Source organism: Grampus griseus (genome assembly GCF_964374135.1).
Source record: "Grampus griseus genome assembly, chromosome: 14".
Taxonomy (NCBI): Eukaryota; Metazoa; Chordata; class Mammalia; order Artiodactyla; family Delphinidae; genus Grampus; species Grampus griseus.
The window spans coordinates 60,474,378-60,496,963 of record NC_139008.1 but is presented as its reverse complement, the minus strand read 5'-3'; the positions used below and the strand labels follow the sequence as shown (position 1 = coordinate 60,496,963).

Genomic DNA, 22,586 nt, shown 5'->3' with positions numbered 1-22,586 from the left:
ACAGTCCCTTCATTTCTCTCAGCCTCAGTTTTCTCATCTGTAAAATGGTGATCATCATGGTCTCCTTTCAGTAGAATTGGAAGGATTTGAGGTGCTCTGTCTAAATCACCAGCAGAGTAGGGGCCCCCCAGTCGAGGTGTTTTTTCAAGGCTGTGACCCAGTTCCCTGTACTGGGCCCCATTTCCTCACCTGTAGACCAAGGATAATCACACAGCCTTTGCATTATGTCCTGAAGGTACAACGACCTGGTGACAGGACAGCCCCTCAGGGAGCGATGGTGCTGGCCTGCCAGGCTGTGTGATCTTGGGCATATCTCAGTTCCCTCTAGTCCTCAGTTTCCCCATCTGTGCAATGGTGGTAATCACGCTGCCTTTCAGGGGTCTGTGATGACTGAAGAGGATCTAGGAAGCCCTGGATGGAGTGGGTTGGGTGTCACTGAGCTCAGTGCACAGCAGTTGAGAGCCTGGGCCGAGCCCCCCTGCCTGGGCCTCCATCCCAGCTCTGCCCCGTCCCGGCTCTGGGACCTCTAACAAGTCCCTCCCCACACTGGGGCTCAGTGTCCTTGTCCATCAGTGACAGCACCGCCCTTACAGAGCTGCTGCAGGGACTGAATGAAGGATACATGTCAAGAGCTTAGAGCAGAGCCTGGCACCCGGAACGTGTTCCACCAACGTGAGCTCTGATGTGCTGAAGCCAGAGGACCTCGGATGGGTCACTTTCCCTCCAGGACTAAGTACAACTGGAGTTGGGGTGGGGCTGGGTGCCTTTCAACCTCAGCTGCTCATTTGAATCACCTGGGAGACAGGGAAGAGCTCCCGTGACCCTATCCCCACCCTAGAAATTCTGATTTAATAGGCCAGATGTGGGCCTGGGCAGGTGAGTGTTTTAACTCCTGCAGAGGATGCTGGTGCCCAGCCAGGACAGAGGAGCCCTGATCTACATGTTCTCTGAGGTCACAGAGGGAAGGCTGTGGTTTTTCCCTGACAAAGGTGGGTCCCCCGTGGTGCCTGAGTTGTAAGAACACTTCTTCCGGGTGTGGGTGCTTTAGAATAGTCCAGGACAGTGACAGCTCTTAGGAGGCCCAAAGAAGTCAGCCTGAGTGGAGAGGCAGAGACACCTCCCCAGACATCTGGGCTGAGAGGGGCTTCCTGTGCACTCAGACCACCCTGTTCAGACCCGAGCTTCATCTCTGGGGAAACTTTCCCATATTTTAAACACGTGTGTGTGTGTGTGTAAACAGGTGCTAGAATCCCTGTAGACCCTCTCTGCTCAGCCCAGAGCCCTCCTGCCTCAGTACACCGCAGTGACACTGACCAAGTCTAACGTGTTCCCTCCTTTCAAAATGCTTCCAGCTTCTGTAAAGGGCTGGCCTGCAGGAAAATGCCTATGATCCCTTGTGTGTTTTGAAAGCCGGTTCCCCCAAATTTTTCCCTGAGGGGATTATTTTTAAAAAGGGGGAGAGAATCATAATTTGGTGGTTTCCTGCTCCTCTATTCATGTGGATTTTTCATGGCAGCTGCAGGGAACAAAATTTGAGACTTTTCTTGTTTTTTCCATAATACTTTTGTTTTGCCTTCTTACTCAGAGAATAAATACATACTTTCAGACCTAGGAATGACCAGATCTTATGATTAAGATGTTATTGTATTATTGATTAAGCAACTATATGCGAGGCTCTGTGTTTTACATACATCCTCACTCATCTTACCAAGTGGTGCTTTATCCACTTTGTCTAGAATCAGACACTGAGGCTTAAGTAAAGATCAGAGACCCTAAAATCAGTCAGTCCTGTGGGCAGTGAGATGAGCTCTGACCTTTCCTCGCTGGGTGCCCTTGGCCAGCTGCATCCTCCCTGAGCCTCATCCCATAAATGGGGCCACTCTCGAGCTTCCCTCTCAGGACTGATGTGGGGAATGAGAGAGCTGAGGTTCCTAGAGGAATCAGCCCAGCACCAGGCTCCCCAAAACTCTCTGTAAGTGCTAACTGATCACAGTGTCTGCTCCCTCTACTTACGTCCAGGATGCTGGTGTTTCTATGACTTGATTTATTCAAGTAACACCTCCTTACTATGTCCTCAAAATGTCTGATGAGTTTTAGGAAGCAAGTTAAATATTTACAAATGCAAATATTTATAATAGTTGCTCTCTGCCAACTTTTATAGGAGGTGTTACGTAATAACGAACAATTTGGAGACACCCTAGAGGACCCTTCTACAGGGAGAAACTGCCCTCACTTTTTTTTTTAATATAAATTTATTTATTTATTTATGGCTGTGCTGGGTCTTCGTTTCTGTGCGAGGGCTTTCTCTAGTTGCGGCGAGCGGGGGCCACTCTTCATCGCGGTGTGCGGGCCTCTCACTATCGCGGCCTCTCTTGTTGCGAAGCACAGGCTCCAGACGCGCAAGCTCAGTAGTTGTGGCTCACGGGCCTATTTGCTCCGCGGCATGTGGGGTCTTCCCGGCCCAGGGCTCGAACCCGTGTCCCCTGCATTGGCAGGCGGATTCTTAACCACTGCGCCACTAGGGAAGCCCCTGCCCTCACTTTTGATTTGCTGATTTGTGTACATTTTCAGGACACAAGAGGTGCTTCTGCTGCTTCATAGGCCTGTGTCTATGTCTTTTCTGATTTAATAACAATTAAGAAATTAACCACCTTTGGTTTCTTAGCACTCAATGATCTTTGTTTCAACCTAAAACTGACCCAGGAGAGGAACCCAGATTCAGAAAAACATCCCTTTGCTCCCTTCCTTTCAAATTCAAGGATTGGCACATTAGTCCTACTGGAATATTTGTGGAAAGAATGAAAACTATGCAGTAAATTCATAGATACCTGAAGGGATATAAATACAGTCTGGGTTAAAGAGGGATCTGTGTTTGTTTAATTTTGAGAATCATCTTGTGTTTTACTCATAGCAAAAATGCTCCCACTGCCTGATTTAACCCTCACTGCAGCCCGGGAAGGGTAATGCCTGCTGTCCCCTTTCACAGACGAGGAGCTGGGAGGTGCCATGGCCACAGCTCTCGTTGGACGGCCAGCCTGGCTCAGCTTCCGTGTGGTCCCGCGATGACCCCGCTTCCCCTGCATTTACTTCTGTGAACACTTCTCCGAACTTACCTAAGTTTTCCAGGGGGAGCCCAGCTAGGAACAGTTAATAGGAGAGTGAGACCAATCGGTACTTTTGTTCCTTTGCCCAAACTGGTGGGAAATCACCTGGCAGATGTAAGAAGGTGGACTTTGAACTCAGGCCTGGAATTTGATGTCAGCCCTGCCCCTGACTCAGAGTCACCTCTGGGAACCTGTGTGTCTCCTCTGTCAGATGAGGATGATGACACTGCCCTCCCAGAACTATTTGAGGAATTTAAAACATAATATGTGTGGTGGTTCTTAACTGCGTCACATTTTCATCATTAGTGATGATAATTACAATCATGTTCATCATTTATAAATGTTCCTTTTGTAGCCAAACCGTCTCCTCCTGTGGTATCAGGCCCCACAGTGAGGGTCACACCTGAGCAGACAGTGAGCTTCACCTGCAAATCCCACGGGTTCTCCCCCAGAAACATCTCCCTGAAATGGTTCAAAAATGGCAATGAGCTCTCAGCCTCCCAGACCGACGTGGAACCGGAGGGAAACAACGTTTCCTACAGCATCTCCAGCACAACCAAGGTGGTGCTGGCCCCGGGGGATGTTCGCTCCCAGGTCATCTGCGAGGTGACCCACATCACCCTGCAGGGAGACCCTCCTCTTCGTGGGACAGCCAACTTGTCTGAGACCATCCGAGGTAGAAGCCCCTCATGCCAGCCTAAGCCCGCACCTGCTCTCAAGGCCCCAGCCCCTTCCTCCTCCCTGCTTTTTGCTCCAGGCCTCAAATTGCCTGGAATCTACTTCCTGACAGTCCTGCCCCATCACCAGGCTCCTAGATGAGCTGGTCACTAACTACCGTTTTAACGGCAGCTGCCAGGTGGACACCCATCACGTGCCAAGCACTGTGCTGAGTAGTTTCCTTTACTTAATCAATAGTTTCTCCAACTACTGAGCACCTACTATAAGCCAGGCCCCTATGTGCTTGGCGATCTCGTATATTTTGCTGCAGTTATTATATTCCAACTGCATGCCAGGGGCTGTGCTTGTAGATGACACACATCATTAACCTACTAGGAGCCCAGTCCTCGAGCACCTACTGTGCGCCCTACAGTGTGCTTATGATTTCATTTCTATGCAAAGACACCCCTGGTGTTTGAGCGCCTGCTGCATGCCTGGCTCTGTCCTCTGGTGACTCCCTTGCTGTGCTGGAAGCTGTTACCCAGCCCCTCTCCTGTGACCTGTTGGTTCCATAAGGTCAGAGCTTCTGCCTATGCTGTTTCAGTTCCGCCTACCTTGACGATTACCCAACACCCCAAGGTGGGGAACCAGGTGAATGTCACCTGCCAGGTGAACAAGTTCTACCCCCAGCGCCTACAGCTGACCTGGTTGGAGAACGGAAATGTGTCCCGAATGGACATGGCCTCGACCCTCATAGAGAACAAGGACGGGACCTTTAACCGGACGAGCTCGCTCCTGGTGAACTCATCTGCCCACAGGGAGGCTGTGCTGCTCACCTGCCAGGTGGAGCATGACGGACAGCCGGCGATCACCAAAAACCACACCCTGGAGGCCTCTGCTCCCCAGAAGAACCAGGATGCAGATGAACGTATTGGTGAGGCCTCCACTCCAACTGACCCAGTTCTTTACCTTTTTTATTTAATATGAAAGGTAGTAATTCATGCTTATTATAGAACAATCTAGAAGTGAATAGATATAAAGTAGAACTTTAGAGTGAGTTCCCGCCCCCAAACCCCACACCCCCAAGAGTGACCACTTGTTAGAGTTTGGTATATTCTTTACAGATCTTTTGACATAAATATCCATGAAAGAAAGAAAGTAGGGAAGGAGAGAGATCGTCCAGTCCATAGTGTCCTACCTTTTGCTTTCTTTCACTAACAATAATTGTTTTCACCATTCCATGTCTGCCTCCTCCCTCCGGCTTGCTCTTTCTTACCTGGGCCTTGTCTCCCTGGCTGCCATCGCAAGGGTGCCCCACTGGGAGTAGGGATGGGGGCTTCAGGGTGTCTGTGGCTTATCGCAAGTAAAATCAGTGCTGCACTAAATGTCCTTGTACATATTCTGTTACATGCACAGCTATTTCTGTGGGACGATTCCCAGGGAACATTTCTAGGCCCATTTAAGGTGATGGTGATGCTGCCACCCTTCTGGGAGAGTGAAAGGTGTCAGCCCCCATCCAACCTGTTGTCGATGTGTCTCCCTTCTTTCTTCAAAACGGCAGCACCTAGTTGGCGTTTTGGTACCACTGTGGAATATTCCATCACCTGTACGCTTGTATGTAGCGACCCTTTGAATGGATTAGAATAGAGTCCATTTCCTTCCTTCGTGCATCCTTGAAGGAAACAGCTCTAAAGAAGCCTTGGGCCTGTCACGGTGCCCTTTGGTGCCACCAGTGGCTGGTTTTCACAGGATGAGCCCTGCCCCTGGAGATAGGTTGTGTGGATCCACTCCGCCTGTCACAGTCTTGCTGGGGAGCTTGGACAAGTCAGTGCCTGTCTCTGGGCTGCTCTGCCTGCTTCTGGCAATGTTGAGGGAGGTGACTCTGGTGATCCCCCAGCTTTGAGTCTCAGCTGCTAGGACCATAGCTGTCGCAGCATTATAGCTTCAGTGCTGGGTATGCAGTAGACACTCAAGAAATACTTTTAGAAAGGATGAAAGAGTGAATTAGCTGGTTGATGTGCGAGCTGGTTTAGTTAGTGAGGTAATCCTCAGAGCTATCCAATGAGGTAGAGATTACTATTGGCCTCAGTAACATAAGCCAGTGTGTGAGGGGGGCTTAAATGACCTGCTCAAGGTCACACCACAGAGGGCAATGATTTGAACCCACGTGTCTGAGACCTGCTCCTGGCCTCCCACTGTGCCCTCATGTGGGGTCCCCTGCCTGTGCCCGGCGCCACCCCTGCCCTGTCTCCGTGTCCCATGTCCTGGGCTCAGCACTCCTAGGCCCAGGCCCTGGGCACGGACCAGGGCACAGTCTCGGGGCTCTGCATGTCCAGACGCACGTCCAGCACTCCTCGCCACCCCTGCCCCCTGCGCTGTGTGATGCCCCAGCTATGATTAGGAGCTCGCTGTGTGGCCGCCCCACGGCTCACTTAGATGAGGAGGAACATATGTCTGTTCCTCGGGAGGGAGATTCCCGCCCATGCCCTGCAGCTGGGCCTCTCCAAGGCTGACAGCAGCGTTTCCCCCCTGTTACCTCAGCACGGTTTTTGCACTGCCGGTGGGTAACCCATGAGGAGAGGTGTGTGCAGACCCATGGACGTGCCCATGTGGCCTGAAATGTCTGAGCCAGATGTTTTCCGTTAATGAAGCCTGCCTCATGGTGAATAGGGGCAGTGGGTTTTCCTTTTTTTTTGTTTTAAATTTTCCTACAAGAAGCCTCTATTTTGTGTGGTCCTAGACAAGGCTGACAACTGGAACAGTATCTTCATCGTGGTGGGCGTAGTGTGTGCCCTGCTGGTGGCCCTGATGATCGCCGCCCTCTACCTCCTCCGAATCAGACAGAAGAAAGGTGGGTGCATCTCTCAGTTCCTCCTCATGAGTTTGCCCCTGGACTGTCCTTCCCAGAGGGGGAGACCTCATGCAGTTTAAGCCATAAAGATGTCCAGTTACTCCCGGTAACAAGAAGTCCAAAGGTAACAGTGCCATGGCTGTGTGGGCCCTTCACCAGGCTGGAATCTGGGTGGGTCAGCACCCCCGCAGCCATCACTGCTCCAGGCCTCACATCCTCATGGGACCACTACCAAGGTGGCAAGCAGGGAGATGCGAGGGTGTCAAGAGGACCTCAGGGAGGAAACAGTGTTTCCCAGGAGCCCCAGGCAGACTTCTGCTTTCCCCTTACCTGTCCAGGTTACATGCCCGGCACCCTGGCAGGAGGCTAGAAGGGAGTGGGGATAATACCAGATAATACCACAACTTACTTCTGAGCCCGTTGGGAGGATTAAATGGCTGACTGTGGGTACAATGTTAGTAAGATGCCCAGCACACAGCAAGTGCTCAATAAATGTTAACTCCTGTCGTCAGTATTGTACATGAGCTGGAAACACGAGCCACCTCCCTGGAAAGCTCCCTTCACTGTGGCAAGGTGTGTGGCCTTGGACTGCAGCAGGAGGGTATAAGTTCAAATCCAGGACATCGTCCCCTTGTTTGCATGCTCATTCATGTGCGTGGGCAAGCACGTGTGTGTGTGTGTGTGTGTGTGTGTGTGTGTGTGTGTGTGTAGTTGTTGCTGTAGCCAGACCTCTGACTCTACAGTCAGACAAACTAGGGTTCCAGACCCTTGTTTTATGCTCTGAACAATTTGGCCTCCATTTCCTCACCTGTAGAATGGGTGTGGCAGTGCCTGCCTTGGAGGCTAGTTATGAAACAAATAAGCTCATGTGAAACAGCAGCTCTGACACATTCTCAGACCTAAAAGGATACATGTTCTCTTTCCCACTCTTGAAGGAGACTATTTTAAGCCAGTGTTTCTGAAACTTTTTTGGTTACAAGTGATAGAAATACATTTCATGTCTCAACCCAATGCACACACACCCCATCTATAAAATTGGAACTCTGATATTTTCCTTTTTGTCATATTTTATACTATATTCTTTTAAAAATGCTGGTTTTGACCCACCACGTGCTGCAGCTTATAAGGTGCAAAGTGTGGTCCCGAGCTGTGCTTCTGCACCCAGACCTCCAGGCAGAGCTCAACGGGCGTGTTGTGCATCAGCCACGCACCCCTCCTGCAACCCCTTTCCTCTGGTCCCCAAGTTTCCCTCCCCGCTGGGCTGGCTGGAGGGACTCAGCTCTGAGACACTGCCTGAGCCTCCAGCTCCCGTCCAGGAGGGCTGGCGTCAGGGCCCGCATCTCTGGAATCCAGAATGATGCCAGTTGATCTACAGGGTGGTTTCCCTAACATTCCTGGCGCCCCCGCACAGGAAGGACTCCTCCTCAGGTGGGGAAGCAGGGTCCGTTGCCCACCAAGAGTGACAAGCCAGCCCTTGGATGGAGCGTTCACGGTGTCCACTAGTGTCCCAGTCCCCTTTGGAGCCTCATCCCTGGCCACCACGTCAGGCTCCGGCACATGTGAGCTCATTACCATGGGCCTGGGCATCAGTGACCCAGTGTTCCGGAGGGGGAGGGGGGTTGGAGAACTGCAGATGCTGGTGAAGGCCACCCAGCCCTGAGTGGTGCGTCTGCTTGTGTGCAGAGCCCGGCTCTCACACATAGGCTCTAGAGACAGTGACAACTGGCCCTCAGTCAGACCTTCTGATGTGCCAGGCACTGTTCACAGACCTAACCCCACTTTACAGATGAGGAAACTGAGGCATGGGAAAGTTATAAAACTTGCTCAGGGTCTCGCAACTGGTGAGTGCTGAGGCCAGGATTCACACCTGGACAGTGGGTCTCCAGGGACTTTGTTTGAGACCACTCTGCACTTCACCTCCATCCTAATGAGACACCCCTTCTCCCTCATTGGTCCCTGGAGGTATCTGCCATCCTCTACCTCATACTCACAGTGAAATATCCTAATTTCAACTCTATCACTTACCAGTTGTGTGACCTTAGGGAGTCATCCAGTGTCCTTGGTATAAAATGGAGATGATTGGTCCCATCACTGGACTCCCTGAGATGACTCATGACCCAGCACTTGGCAACCCATCATCTTCCATTCAAATGTTAGATGCTGAGCTGCAGCATCTAACTGGTGTCACTCACCTAAAAATCCAGTACCTGCCCAGGCACCAAGCGTTAATGTGGCAGTGAGAATTCTTGCATTGTGGCAGCCCCCAGCCTGTTACAATGTGGTGCAGAGCACATTTGCCTGTGCACGTTGCTTTTTAATTACAGTTTTACAGCAAAATGGGAGTCAACTGGTGGCTGATCCCCAGGGCTTCTCTGTGGGATGCCCCATATCACAGGCTTAAAATCTCTGAGCCGGATGGACCCTTTCTTTCCTCCCAAGATCCTTTTTTGGAAAGTGGTGAGATGAAAATGGATGTCCAGCCCAACCCTGTGAGTTAAAGCACTGAAATCCAAGCTCAGAGAGGGAAAATGACCCACAGAGGGTCACACAGCAAGCGAGTCGGTGGCAGAAGTGGGATTCCCATTTACTCCCCTACCTAGCAGACCTGCTAAAACCTGTTCTCCAGCAGTGAAGGGCCCTGATGGGGACCCAGGCTTGCTGTAGGGTCTCTGGTAAGGTGTGTGACGGATGGAAGTGAGGCTCAGACAGAGGTAGGGCAGTTGCCCCCTCCCAGGCTGAAGGCTGCTCTGGGATCTGACCTTTGGCAATTCCCAGAGATGGGAAAGCAGGAAGGCCCAGCTCACTGGTCTTCCTCCATGGAAGATAATGGGCCACCCACCCCAGTGGGGTGGACACGGGGTTTCCTGTGGTTTAGAGGTGATTTCAATAATTCCTCCCAACATCCTTGGAGGTAAACCTCTGCCTCCGCCCCTACACACACACACACACAAAGTTACGTGAGCAAAGTGTGTTTCTAGGTTAAATAACTGGCTTTTGTTTCTTCTCTCTTTCAGCCAAGGGCTCCACTTCCTCTACAAGGTAAGTGCATCACTGGGCTCGGGTGCTTTTGTAGTTATTTTGTTGTTTGCCTCCAAAACTGCAAAGCGTAATGCACACCCACTGCGCCAGTCAACTATTTCTTTCCTTTATAAGCTCTTCTCACCAGGTCCATCTGTAATTACCATCTCAAATGAGGGGATTTGAGGGGATTTCTGCACACAGAGGCACTGATTTCTTGCTTGCTGTCCACAGACAGTGAGACCCTGATCAAATCCCATCTGGACTGTGGCAGAAAACGCCTGCACATTCTGCCCCCGAATCCAAATTGTATACTCTGCTCTTTCCTTCGTTCACTAAATATTCATTGAGTGCTTTGGCACAGACGGCCCTGGCAATGCCGGCATGAGTGGGATAGAAGCATCTGTGCCCTCCTGAAGCCCGTGACCTGGTCAGAAGCTAAGCCGATGACATGACATCACAGATGGTACATTAGTTTGTTGGTTCGCATTATCGGTGGTTTTTGCTGAGTCTCTACTGTGCACCAGCTCTGTTCTGAGCACTCAGGATACAGCAGTGAACAAGAGTCAGTCTGGGCCTTCATGAGGCTCAGATGCCAGTGAGAGAAGCAGGCAGTAAGCCTGAAGGCAAAACAGTATAATGCCCCGTCAGGTGGTGACGTATCAAACACAGCAAGGGGATGGAGAATGCGGGGCAGGGAGGGCAGGGGCAGGGCCTCCTCTGAAGGGGACATATGAGCAGGGACCTGGAGCTGGGGACCTGTGAGGGGACACCTGCTGGGCGAGAGAGCAGGCGAGGCAAAGGCCCAAGGTGGGCAGTACCGGGAGGATACGGGAGGCCAGCCGTTGGAGCAGAAGGAGTGAAGGGACAGGAAGGGATGAGATCAGGAGGTGCAGGCCCACGTACCTTAGCTGTGGCCCATGCAGCAGATGGGTGACTAATCCAGACTTTGCAGCTTTAGGGAAGGCCCCCGACATTCACCCCAGCAAAGTAGAGGCAGCGCCCCATCATCTACCACGTGAATGTACCTGCATGGAAACATGAACGTCCACACCAAGGACGATAAATACAAACTATAAATAGCTTCATGTTGGTTTGGGACAGGTTTTGCCAGCAAATGGGTTTTGAAAATCTTCTGATATTTTTAGAGCTTTGTGGATTTCAGAATTGCAAAGCAGGACTGAGGATCTGGAGGGGAAGCCAGGGGTCTAGGGCCTGTGGCTGTTAGGACTCAGGGTTTTACTCCCGGTTGGATGAGGAGGCTTAGGAGGGAGATGATCTGACTTTGTTTTAAAAGCCATCATCCTGACCACTGTGTGTGGACCAAGGTAAAGGAGGTGAGGGTGGAGGCAGAGAGGCCAGAGAAGAGGCTGCTGCAGTTGTCCAAGCAGATGGTGGTGGCCTAGACCAGGGTGATGGGATGGGCTTAGAAATGGTCAGATTCTGGATATATTTCACAGGTAGAGCCAAGAGAACTTGCCGATGGATTGTAGGGTCAAGGACGATACCAAGGTTGGGGGCATCGGGGTGCTGTGTCCTGTGTTGGGGACCACAGATGCAGTGGGGAAATACTAGGCACTGCGGTTGCACACAGCAAGAGCATCTGACCTGTCTGAAGGGCCCTAGGAAGCACTATGTGTCCCTCCTGCCCCACAGCAGGAGTCTGTGGTGCCCTTGGGAGAGAGCCTTGCTTTCTGCTCTGACCTCCGCAGGTGGCTTCCTGCTCTGAGCCCTGGCCAGCCTCCCGGCTTCCCCATCCCTGAACAAGCAGAGCCACCACTCCAGCAAAACCAGGCTCCTCGCTGCCCCCAGGGAAACGTGCTTCCTGTTGCCGGGCCTTCAACTGTCACACTTCCCACCGAAGTACACTCTTTCTCAAGGGCAAGGCTCAGCTTCCGTCCTTTGCCTAAAACCCCTCAGGGGCTCCCTGTGGCCCTCGAGGTAGTCCAGATGCCCTCCTGAGGCCCTCAAGCACCTCGTGGTCCAGCCCTGCTGCGCTGGACAGTTCTACTCCCAGCCACTCCTGGGGCTCACATTCCGTGCCTCAGCCAACGCTGCCCCCCTTCACCTCCTCCCTCACGCTGCATCCTCGCTCTCCTCGCCCTGTGCGCTGGGCCTCTCCCTGAGATGTGCTCCCCATCCCTGCTCCTGAGCCACCCAGGGTCTGCACAGCTTCAGGGGGTGGCAGTCACGGCCGGCTCTGAACAGCGCCCCCTGGAGTTGTGCCACATGGAAGCTAGTGTAGGCGCCCCTCCTTTTACCTGGTTACCTCTTGCTCTTCCTTCTGGGCTCAGCAAGGGTGTTACCTCCTCCAGGGACAGAGGCCCCTCCTGGGAGCTCTCCTGATGCCCCTGGATGGACACCCCGGTGTGTCCAAGTTGTCTCTGCACTTGTCCCCATAGTATAACCCACCCCTCTCGAAGGCAGGGGTTACTTCCCTCACGTTCACCGCTAATTGCTGCTGAACTTGGCACCATGCCTGGAATGGAATGGGTGCTCAGTAAAGGTTTGTTGAATAAATGAATGAACAAATGCCGTCCCAAACCACCACAGCAATCCCCGATCTCTAACTTCCTGAATCCCTAAAACTCTCCCTGTCAGTGGCTTCACAGCCCCAGATGTGGAAGGATCTCTCTTTTTTGTTTTGTTTTTATTGTTGTCACTATTTTTTTACATGTCATCTCCTCAATTAGACAGTACATTTCTGGAAGAAAAGGGGTGTGTCGATAATAATAATGACAACAGCATCAGCGGCTAACGTTTACCGGGCATTCACTGTGTTCCAGGCACAGATCTATGATTGTACCTATATTAGCCCATTGGTGATTTAATTATTGCAAAAATCCTATGATTTACTCTTGTCCCAGTTTAATTCAGCAGAGGTTCTGGAACTTGAGTGTGTAGCAGAATTCCCTGGAGGGCTTGTTAAAATGCAGATTACTGGCGCCACCCCCTGAGTTTCTGATGCGGAATTTGTATTCCTAACAAGTTCTCAGGTGGCACTGATGCTGCTGCTTCCGAGCTGGACTTTGAGAACCCCTGCTCTAGAAGCTTATTATTGTCCCCATGTTGTGGTTGAGGAAAGTGAGGCTCAGAGAAGTCGTGAGACCTTCCCAAGGTCCCACAGTTAGTAAGTGCTGAACCTCGAGTCAACCCAGATTTCTCTGACGCTGAAGCTGAGGCTGTTCATCACTGATCCAGTGCCTCTTGCTGCCTGTTTCTTCTTCCCCAGAGAAGCCAGCCGTTTTCTGCCTGTTTTTTATTTTTCCAGCATGAGCCTACCGAGGGAACCGTGAGATCACTTGCTCCCTTTCATCTCTCTAAGCCAAAGCGTTAGCTAGTGAGCGGTAATGGTGCTTTCCCGTGCAGCCGCCAGCTTCAGCTAGGCTGACTGGGATCAGACGCTTTCCAGAGGACATTGGCATGGGTAACAACCCAGCACCCCGGGAGGGGGCGGAGCAGGGGAGGGGGCAATGCCACCACTTTGAGCTCAAAGGGCCCATCAGATTGCAGGGCCAGTGGGGAGACTGGCTATTTCTAACTCCCTAGGTTAGGACCGTACAAGAGAACGTTGTAATCTTCCTCAGCTCAGATGAGAGAAAAATGTGGCTCTGCTCCCTTAATTGGGCACTGGGGTTCATTCGGTCGGCCATTTGTTCACTTGTCAGACATTCACTGAATTTATTCTTGGAATATTTAAGGCTTCCCTGACTCTTTTCATTTATTCATCTGGATTGAGCGCCAGGCCTTAAGCCGGGGGATTGCAAAGAGTAGCAAAAAGGACACTAGCCCTGGTCTCGTGGCACTTTTGATCCCATGGGAGAGATGTTCATTCATTCAGCAAACATCTATGGCATGCTAATGGCGCACCGGCCCATTACTAGGTGTCAGGGCTCTGGTGGTGAATGACACGGGCCTAGTCCCTGCCCACATGGAGCTAGTGGTCCACAGGGAGGCAAGTTACCAAACAAGCTAGGAGGTTAATACACGATGTGCTGCAGGCACTGACTAAATAACACAAAGTCAGACGCAGAGCAGAGGTTGGGGGGGCAGGGGGTGGGTGTGCGGTGGGCGGTCAGGGAAGACCATCTAAGGAGGGGACATTTAGGAGACAGCTGAGGGGCGAGAAGGCTCTAGCCATGGGAATATCGGGAACAAGAGTAGACCAGGCAGAGGGAATGGCCAGTGCCAAGACCCCGAGGCAGGAGCAGTTGGACGTGTTCACAGACCATGGAGGAGGCAAGGGGGCCAGAGCTGAGTGATCGAGGGCGGAGACAGGACTAGAGCATTGGGTGAGGGCACGTCACGCAGGCCAGGCAGTCAGGACTCGGAGATGGATTTCACTGCGTGGTGGGAAGGAGTTGAGGGTTTTAAGCAGAAAGATGATATGACATCGCAGATGCATTTTACATGTGGGGAGTGGAGTGCAGGCAGGGCAGGAATAGAGCAGAGACGCCAGAGGCTCCTCGGAAATTTAAAACCTGGATGGTGGTGATGACGGACTGGAGGGGTTCGATATGTACTTCGGAGGCAGAGTCGACAAACCTTGCAGTGGATTAGACACAGGTTTTAAAGGAGGAGGGAGGAGAATCGGGGGTGATTCCCACTTCCTTAGCCGAGCACAGGGATGAGTAACAGCAATGCCGTTCACTGAGACAAGGAGGGACCGGAGGAGAGACAGACATGAAAAATGGATAACTGCTTCTGTTCTGTAATAATTGCTCTGAGAGAGGAGCCCAGTGTTCTGAGAATGGAGTTTGGGATTCAGTGAAGGTTTCCCTGAGAAAGAACTATTTGAAACAGCTCTGAGGGAAGAGAAGGAGTGAATCAGATGAAGAGGCAAGGAGGAATGAGTGTGCAGAGGCCCTGGGGCAGCCTGATTGTCATTCATTCCAAGTCAGTTTTGAGCACCCATACCTATGTGGTGAAGAAGCATGGCAGACAGCCAGACACACAAACCAGATGGGAAAATATGCAAGAAGTTTGAAATTGTCATGGAGGGGCAGCCCAGCCAGCCCAGCACTGTCAGAGCCTTCCCAAGGAAGTGACAACATAGTTGAGTCTTGAAGGATGAGCAAAGGTTAACCAAGAGGAAAAGTGGTTGAGGGGGTTCTTCAAGGCTGTTGTTGACATGTAAAGTTGGCCACATCAAGTAGCCCTTGAGAAATATTGGGTGAGTGAATAAGTGGGTGAATGAGGCCAAGGGAGTGAATGACCCCTAGGGAGGTCAGCCAGGGACAGACTGCACAGGGCTTACAAGCAGGGCGAGGCATTGGACTTGAACCAAAGGCAGTGGGAAGCCAGACCCGTTGGAAGCAGGAGGGGTATGGATGGAGACTGAGTGAGTGATGGTCCCCTCCAGACGGTGTCCCTGCTCCTGGAGGGCCGTTGCTTGGCCACGTGGGACCCGTCCTGCCCCAGAACTGCTTCCTGAGCCAAGTGCTCATGCCAAATCCATTAATAACCCCACTGCCAAGCCCCATTGCTCACTTCTGACATGATCCAGGCTAACATCCCCAGAGTGGCCAGCTTGAGAATTTACACAACTCCTGCAGAGCCAGTGGCTCTGGTTTGCTCACCACCTTGACTGTGACCCTGCAGTGAGCCAAGCCACGGCCTCCAATTACAGAATCAAGTGCTTGAAGAGCTTCTTTGATTAACCAGAACACTTGGTCCTTCTCTTTTCCTTTCTTAGTGGTGACTTAGATGTGTATAATGTAGAACATTGGGAAAACATGGGAAACTAAAAAGAAGAAAAAATACCACCCAAGGACCCCTGCTGTTAACATTTTACTATGTTTCCTTCCAGTGTTATCCACACATTTTTCATAATTGAAATCATTCCACAGAGAATTTTGCTTTTATACTTATCATTTTAATGTGATTTGTAATTTAAAAAAAAAACTTCCTCATAAACCTTTTAAGTCTTTATCTACAAATCTATCCTAATTTCCTTAACCAGTCCCAGTTGGTGGAGCTGTGAGGTGTAAACCTTCCTCCCCCATCGCGTTCTGTGGTAAATGCCTCTGTGCATAAAGTTTTTTCTATATTTTGAATCCCCCCCCCTCACCCGGCCAAGTGTGCGATTATGAGTCAAAAGATGAGGACAACTTCCAAGCTCTTGACTTTGCCAAGCGGCTTCCAGAAAACGTTGTCGGTCGGCCCCCCCTACCAGCAGTGTGTGAACCTGCCAGTTTCACTGCACCTTCCCCAGCACCGAGTATTATAATTTTTAAAGATCCTTGATGATAAAGTAGGTTAAACAAAAAAAAGGTAGTACATGCTGAAAAGCCCTTTGGTCCAAACATGTGATAAGCAGTTGTGTTTCTGTTGGGAATCGCTCATCCACGTCCCCCACCCATATAGGAAGTGGAACCTAAATGTTATTCTTACCCATTTGCATGAGCACTGGAGATAGTGAGGGTATTTTTATCTGTGCGTCTCTTTCCTTTTTAGGTTGCATGAGCCCGAGAAGAACACTAGAGAAACAACCCAGGTACGGTGCTTGGTGAGATGCCCTTCCTGGGAAACAGGAACAGGCTGGGACAGACTCTCCCAGCTGGAGCAGAGGGAGGGGGGCACTCAGGAAAGCAAGGATCCTCCACCCCTGGCACCCGCCCACCCTGGCGAAGGAGTCTTAATTTAGAACAGGATCTGCAACTCCTGTTGATGCAAGGAAATCATACCACCGAGAGTCTGTCCCTGCCTGTCTGACTCAGTGCCAAACACTGCACAGCTTGGAAGGGCACCGTCCACCATGTGTTCTGTCTAAACGGTGCCCTGGAGTCGGGCTTAGTGTTCATCACGCCATCCAGCCTCCGTGCACGTGCCCAGCCAGTCCTTCCACCAGGAGCACCCTTGCAGCCCTGTGCCGCTCACACGGGGTAACGCACAGCACTGCGCTGCCTGTGCTGGTGGGAAGACCCCATGCCGTTAATGACCTCATGCAAGGGCACACTCCCTTGAGCTGGCACTTTCGCCCCAGCATCACTGAGGGGATTTCAAGGCACCATGGCTGGCTTGTCTCCAAGAACTCTGGCCCTGTCTGCACCAGCTGACACTGTCAGACCTTGGAGGCAGAGGGCTCCTCTGAGCCTTGTAAGGAGACAGGCCCTACCCTGAACCTGGAATGAGAACATGGCAGCTGTCCTTGACATTTTCCTGGCAGTTGTCATCGTCGTATCTGTAGTCTGTTGAAGAGAGTCAGGGCTGGTGAGAGGCACGGTGCTTCGAGGCCAAAACTCTCCTGACCCAGCACAGCCCCACCCCACCCTTCCTGCCTCCAGCGGGTCCTGGGCATGAGCTCAGGTGGTGATTAGAAATCCAAGACCATTTCCAGTCATGGGACAGGAAGGCCTTCTCCCCCGTCATTTTACTTTCTGGGCCTTTCAAAGTCAAAGTTCTTTCTGGAACTTTGCAGGGAAAGAATGATGGTGAGAAGAGCACTGAAACCTATACAGAATTCAGTCAGTTGGGACTTCCTGAGCACCTACTATGTGCCAGGCCCTGGGCAGTGAGCAAGGCTCTTGTGGAGCTTGCAGCCCCGTGACTAGGACTCCCAGTGCTGTGGGCCGTCGGAGCACAGCTTCAGAGGCCAGCAGACCTTGGCTCTTTTCTGGCTGTGTGACTTTGACCGAATTTAACTTCTCTGGCTCTCAGATGCTTCACCGTAAAATAGAGTAAATAATTCCTACCAAGCAGAGTTGTGTTAGGGCCTAAATCGGGTGATCCACGTGAGAGCAGGGCGCCTGTCAGCTGTTGGGGACTGAGGTTGTTTTTGTGCATCAGGTAGGATCATGGGCGTTGGTAGCTCCCCTCCACGTCTACAGCGCAGGTGCCAGGCACAGAAGGAGCAAAGTATGTCATTCATGATGGGTAATTTCAAGGCGGCAGTTGTGTGTAATAAGATGAGCATGTGGGAGAGGTTCAGGTTTGCCAGGTGGCAGATGACAGCTGACACGTGCTGAACATATGTGCACTTGGCATGAGCCAGGCTCCGTCCTAAGAGCTTTACCTGGACCATCTCATCGGATCCTCCCAGTGACCCTGGCAATAGATACTATTATTAGACCCACTTTACAGATAGGGAAACCAAGGCCCAGAGAGGCTAAGTGAACTGCCCAGTCCCTCAGCCAGAGAGAGCAGAACCAGGATTCATACTCCGACTTCTGCCTACAGAACATTTACCTCCTGTTCACTGCTGGCCTCATTCTCACACACCCCTGTCTTCTGTCCCCCAGTCCCCAGCTTCACCAGAAGCGGGGCTGAAACTGTTGCCATCCATTTATCCATCTACCACTCATTCATTCGTTCATTTAACATCCATGGGGCTTCTTCTGTGCCAGCCTTGGTTTCTGCATCATAACAGATGCCTAGTGAATTTTTGTTGAATAAATGAGTGAATAAGTGAATGTCTGCTTCCACTGGGGGGTCAGCATCTTCTCAGACCTCCAAACAGGCACAGACAGCCCTAGGTGGCGGGTGCTGTGATGCAGAAGCACAGACTGAGGAAGCACAGAGACAGAGCTCTGGACCCAGCTGAGAGGAGGGTCTTAGGATGAAATTGACAGGGTGGATTGGGTTTCATTACAAGAAGAAGGAGGGCCGGACACTGTAGGCAGAGGAAAGAGCATCAGGAAAGGCAGGCGAGAACTGCAGGAGGGGGTGACGTTGAAGCAGGGACATGAGGCCACTACACTGACGGTTAGGAAGACCCTTCAGGCCATGTGAGGAAGAGGCTGATTGGAAGGGCAAGGCTGGAGACAGATGACCTTGGCTGGAGAAGAGGGGCCATGAACTAGGGCTGAGCCGGTGGAGGCCAAGAAGAGACAGAAGCAACCAGACTTGGTACCGAGGGTGAGTGAGTGGCTGGGGGCTCCAGAATGACCTTCTCTCCATCTCACTTAGATCCAGGACAACAACGACATCACATATGCAGACCTGAACCTGCCCAAGGGGAAGAAGTCCACCCCCAAGGCCGACGAACCCAACAACCACACGGAGTATGCCAGCATTCAGGCCTGCCCACCACCTGTGTCCGAGGACACCCTCACCTACGCCGACCTGGACATGGTCCACCTCAACCGGAACCCTAAGCAGCCAGCCCCCAAGCCTGAGCCATCCTACTCAGAGTATGCCAGTGTCCAGGTCCAGAGGAAGTGAGCAGGGCCGTGGTCATCTCTAGGATCTGTCCCCATGAGCCTTCCTGTCCCGTTGCGGGCAACCTTGATGAGGACAGCCAGCCCAGTTCCTGGAGGGCCAGGGTGGGACAGGACCCAACAGTGAGGGTAGCTCTTGTCTCCCCAGCCCAGCTGGCTCTCCAGCATTTCCACGGGAGCCATGGCCCCTCTATGTGGCCACACATGGAGGCTAGTGTTGCCAGACTAGGCAGGGAACCGACCTGGGAGCTGGCCAGAGCCATCAGGGGTGCAAGAACTCTCACGCCTCTGTCCATCAACTGTGGGTCTTTGTCATGGTCTTGGAGACCACTGACTGCCTCCTTGACACTCTGCAGCCCGATCTTCCAGAGTGAGGAGGGAGAAAACCCACCTCCTCGTCCCAGCACCACCCACCTGGGGCTTTGGGGAAAGTTTTCCCTTTAGATCGAACTGCCCATCCATGGCGAAGAAGCTGGACGCGCATCCCGAGACTTGGTGCCGTGGCTGCCAGCAGTCCCGGTCTCCCCTCCCTGCACTGACCAGCCACAAGCCCCGGGGAGGAGAGGACCGTCTGAGGAACTCCTCCGCCACCAAGGACTGAGACAAAATGCCCCTCCTCCTCACGGCCCTCGAGACCTGGAGGACCTCCTACGGTGATACTCCACGTGGCCCCACCTCTCCCTTCCATACCTGAGCTCGCTTCCTTCAGCAAGCACTAACTCACAACCTCTCGCTGTGGACGCCTGTAAATTATTGAGAAATGTGAAATGTGCAATCTTGAAACTGAGGTGTTAGAAAATTTGATCTGTGGTGTTTTGTTCTGTATTTTTCTTAAAACAACAGCAGTGTTATCCTGGCTCTTTGTCATGTGTTGAAGTGTGTGGTTGGGTCTTGTGCAGTCTAAGGTTGAACGGTCGGTTGTCCTGGAGGGATGCTCTTACAGTGGAAACTGAGTTCCTCCCAGTCCCAGAGGCTTGAGGGTGGGGAAGAAGGTTCCAGGTTGGCTGCTTCATGGAGACACTTAGCCCTCTCTCCACGAGGCTGGTACTTCTGCCTTCCGAGCCCCCAGTGTGCTAAGTCTGAACCTGCCCATGCTTCTCCAGGCTGCCTCCTTCTCCGTCTGGCCAAGACCCAATGCCTCAGTCTGCTCACCTGTAAAGAGGGGAGAGGAAAGATGCCATCCCTCCCCTCCATCGCTCACAAGCACTTTAGGGCCATGCAGGGTAGGAAGCTGTGCCTGGATGTTTTCCCCATTCCAGCTCTCTGAGCTCATCTCTGAAGGTGGAATCTTCCATTTCTGCTCCCAAACCCTGTCGAAATCAAACTGGAACAAATCAAAGACAGCCAGGAGGACTGGGTAGCTGTGACGCCAGGAATGACCTACCTTCTGTCCCTCTGTCAAGAGGTTGGGCAGAGGCCGTGACCCTGTTATCCTCGGACCCCGCACCCCTCCATTTCAGTGTGGGGGCCTGGCTGGGCCCAGGGCAAGAAGATATTGCAAGCCCTGTTTATTCGGTCTTCACGTGTAACTGATCAGCTCTCAGAGCTGAGATGCCAATCTTCACTGCCCCCTGGGTCCAGCCATTTGATGCCCGAGGGATTCCTGGCTCACGCTGTCAGAGGCAGAAGCTGAGCCATCCTGCCCATCAGCAGGTCCTCCAGGTGGAACTCGGGGAGCCGAGTGCAGACCCAGCTCTCTGGGGGACAGTGATCTGTTTTACATGATGGCATGCAGGAACTGGCTGAGCCAACAGGCCATGTGGGCAGCTCTGGCCCCACAAGCCAGAGCTTCTCTGTGGCATCTAGGAGCACAGTGGCTCGAGCTATTTCCAGATTCCAAAAGCTTGGCTTGTAAACCTTGATCTCCCTCTCTTCTGCCCAGAGACAGCACACGCATGTGAGCACACACACGCACACACACAGAATTTTAAAAAAATGTTTTCTTGGTGCCATTTTCATTTTATTTTATTTTGAATTTTGGAAGGGGAGTAAGGAAGGAGGCCAAGAAAGTCACGTAGTTTAGCTTCAGGCCGGCAGCCTGGAGATTCCCATACCTTGTGAACCGAACCCCAGGAAAAGGAAGCAGTCGAAACAACAGTATGGAAGGAGCATGGTTTCTGGAGTTTATTTTCAAACTGCGGGGAAGGAAACAGGCCCTATTTTGTATATAGTTGCAACTTAAACTTTTTGGCTTGCAAAATATTTTTGTAATAAAGATTTCTGGGTAACAACGGCCCCTCTGGGTGTTGAGTGTCCTTGTCTCTGTGAGTTTGTCCCTGCGCCCACGAGCCTGGGAGAAGATCATGTGGGCCCCAGGGCTTGGAAGTGACTTCAGCGTTTGATCCTCTCTTGTGTTTTATAGACACAAAGACTTTGTTTCCCCTGGCTCAGAGGGAGTCAGGGTAAGGCCACCCAAACACCTGCTTGAGCAGAATTCCAACAGAAAACCAAGTTTGAATCCCGGCTCTGCCACTTTGTAGCTGCGGGAACAAACCACTCACCTCTCTGAGACTCAGGCTGGTCATTGGCACAATGGGGACAATAATACCCCCTCTAGGTTTAGTGTGGGGATTAAAGGGGCTAGGGTGCTCGGCACATGGCAGGCCTTCACTAAGCGTTGGGTCTTCCTGCCCTAAACATTGCACAGTGGGGTCTGGTCACCCCTCACCACCTGTGGGATCTTGGACAAGCAGGTCACCCTCTCGGGGCACTTTCCTCCTCTACCAAATGTGGAAGCTAATGCTTGTCCTAGAATAACACTGCCAGATGATTCATGTCTCGTGCTAGTATATAGTAGGTGCTCAATAAATGTTAGTTTCTTTATGTCCCCTCCATCAGAATATTAATGATATTAATGACAGTTGTATAATGATGGCAACATAACATTCATAGTTAGTGCTTACTGTGTGTCGGCGCTTTGCACTGATTAACCCCTTTATACCTCACAACGCCAGGTAAATAATAGTACTGACCTTGTTTATAGACAAGGCACAGAGAGGTGGTGTAACTTTTATGGGGTCACACAACTAATGAGTGATGTTGCTGAGACTCAAACTCTAGCTGCCAGCTTCAGAGCCCAACTTCTAGCCACTGAGTTAATATCAACACATTACATATGGGCACTGACTCTGCAAAATTATTAGCAGTAATAATAGCTAATGCCTGCTGTGGTGAGTAATATGCCAAATGCTTTACAGTTATTAACTCATTTAATCCCCCAACCACCATGTGAGGTAGGAACTCCTATTATCCCTGTTTTACAGATGAGTAAACCGAGGCACAGAGAAGCTAAGTCATTTCCCTAACGCCCCATGGCAGAGCCCAAGTAGTCTGCCTCTTCTTTCTTTCTCTTTTTTCTTTTTTCTTTGGCTGCATCAGGTCTTTAGTTGTGGCACGCGGGATCTTCGTTGAGGCATGCAGGATCTTTCGTTGTGGCGTACAGGCTTCTCTCTAGTTGTGGCGCACAGGCTCCAGGGCGCATGGGCTCTGCAGTTTGTGGTACATGGGCTCTCTTGTTGAGGTGCGCGAACTCAAGAGTTGTGGCTCGCGGGCTTAGTTGCCCCGCAGCATGTGGGATCCTAGCTCCCTGACCAGGGATCGAACTCACATCCCCTGCATTGTAAAGCAGATTCTTTACCACTGGACCGCCAGGGAAGTCTCTCCATCATGTTTAATTCTCCTAACTGTCCAGTAGTGGTGGTGGCTGTGCCCATTTTGCAGAGAGAGACAGAAATTTGAGGCTCAGAAGTGCACATGACCTGGCCAATCTCACACAATGAATCTTTAGTCAAGCTGGGA

General features: G+C 51.7%; 1 protein-coding gene across 2 annotated transcripts in view; it reads left to right on the top strand.

The window, feature by feature from the left end:
* The window catches only part of LOC309832552 (tyrosine-protein phosphatase non-receptor type substrate 1-like), a gene marked incomplete at its 5' end in the record, with an annotated part of 41,978 nt that extends 20,961 nt beyond the window's left edge, over positions 1 to 21,017 (top strand). The window contains 6 exons of one of the 2 annotated variants that reach the window (XM_082670432.1): positions 3,460 to 3,780; positions 4,366 to 4,695; positions 6,502 to 6,612; positions 9,627 to 9,651; positions 16,087 to 16,126; positions 18,538 to 21,017. In XM_082670432.1, the coding sequence (XP_082526558.1) occupies positions 3,460 to 3,780; positions 4,366 to 4,695; positions 6,502 to 6,612; positions 9,627 to 9,651; positions 16,087 to 16,126; positions 18,538 to 18,792 (1,082 nt within the window). In that variant the 3' untranslated portion in view covers positions 18,793 to 21,017. The remainder of the gene's footprint in view (positions 1 to 3,459; positions 3,781 to 4,365; positions 4,696 to 6,501; positions 6,613 to 9,626; positions 9,652 to 16,086; positions 16,127 to 18,537) is intronic. The other variant, XM_082670433.1, reaches the window with a different exon arrangement.
* Positions 21,018 to 22,586: the final 1,569 nt, after the last annotated feature.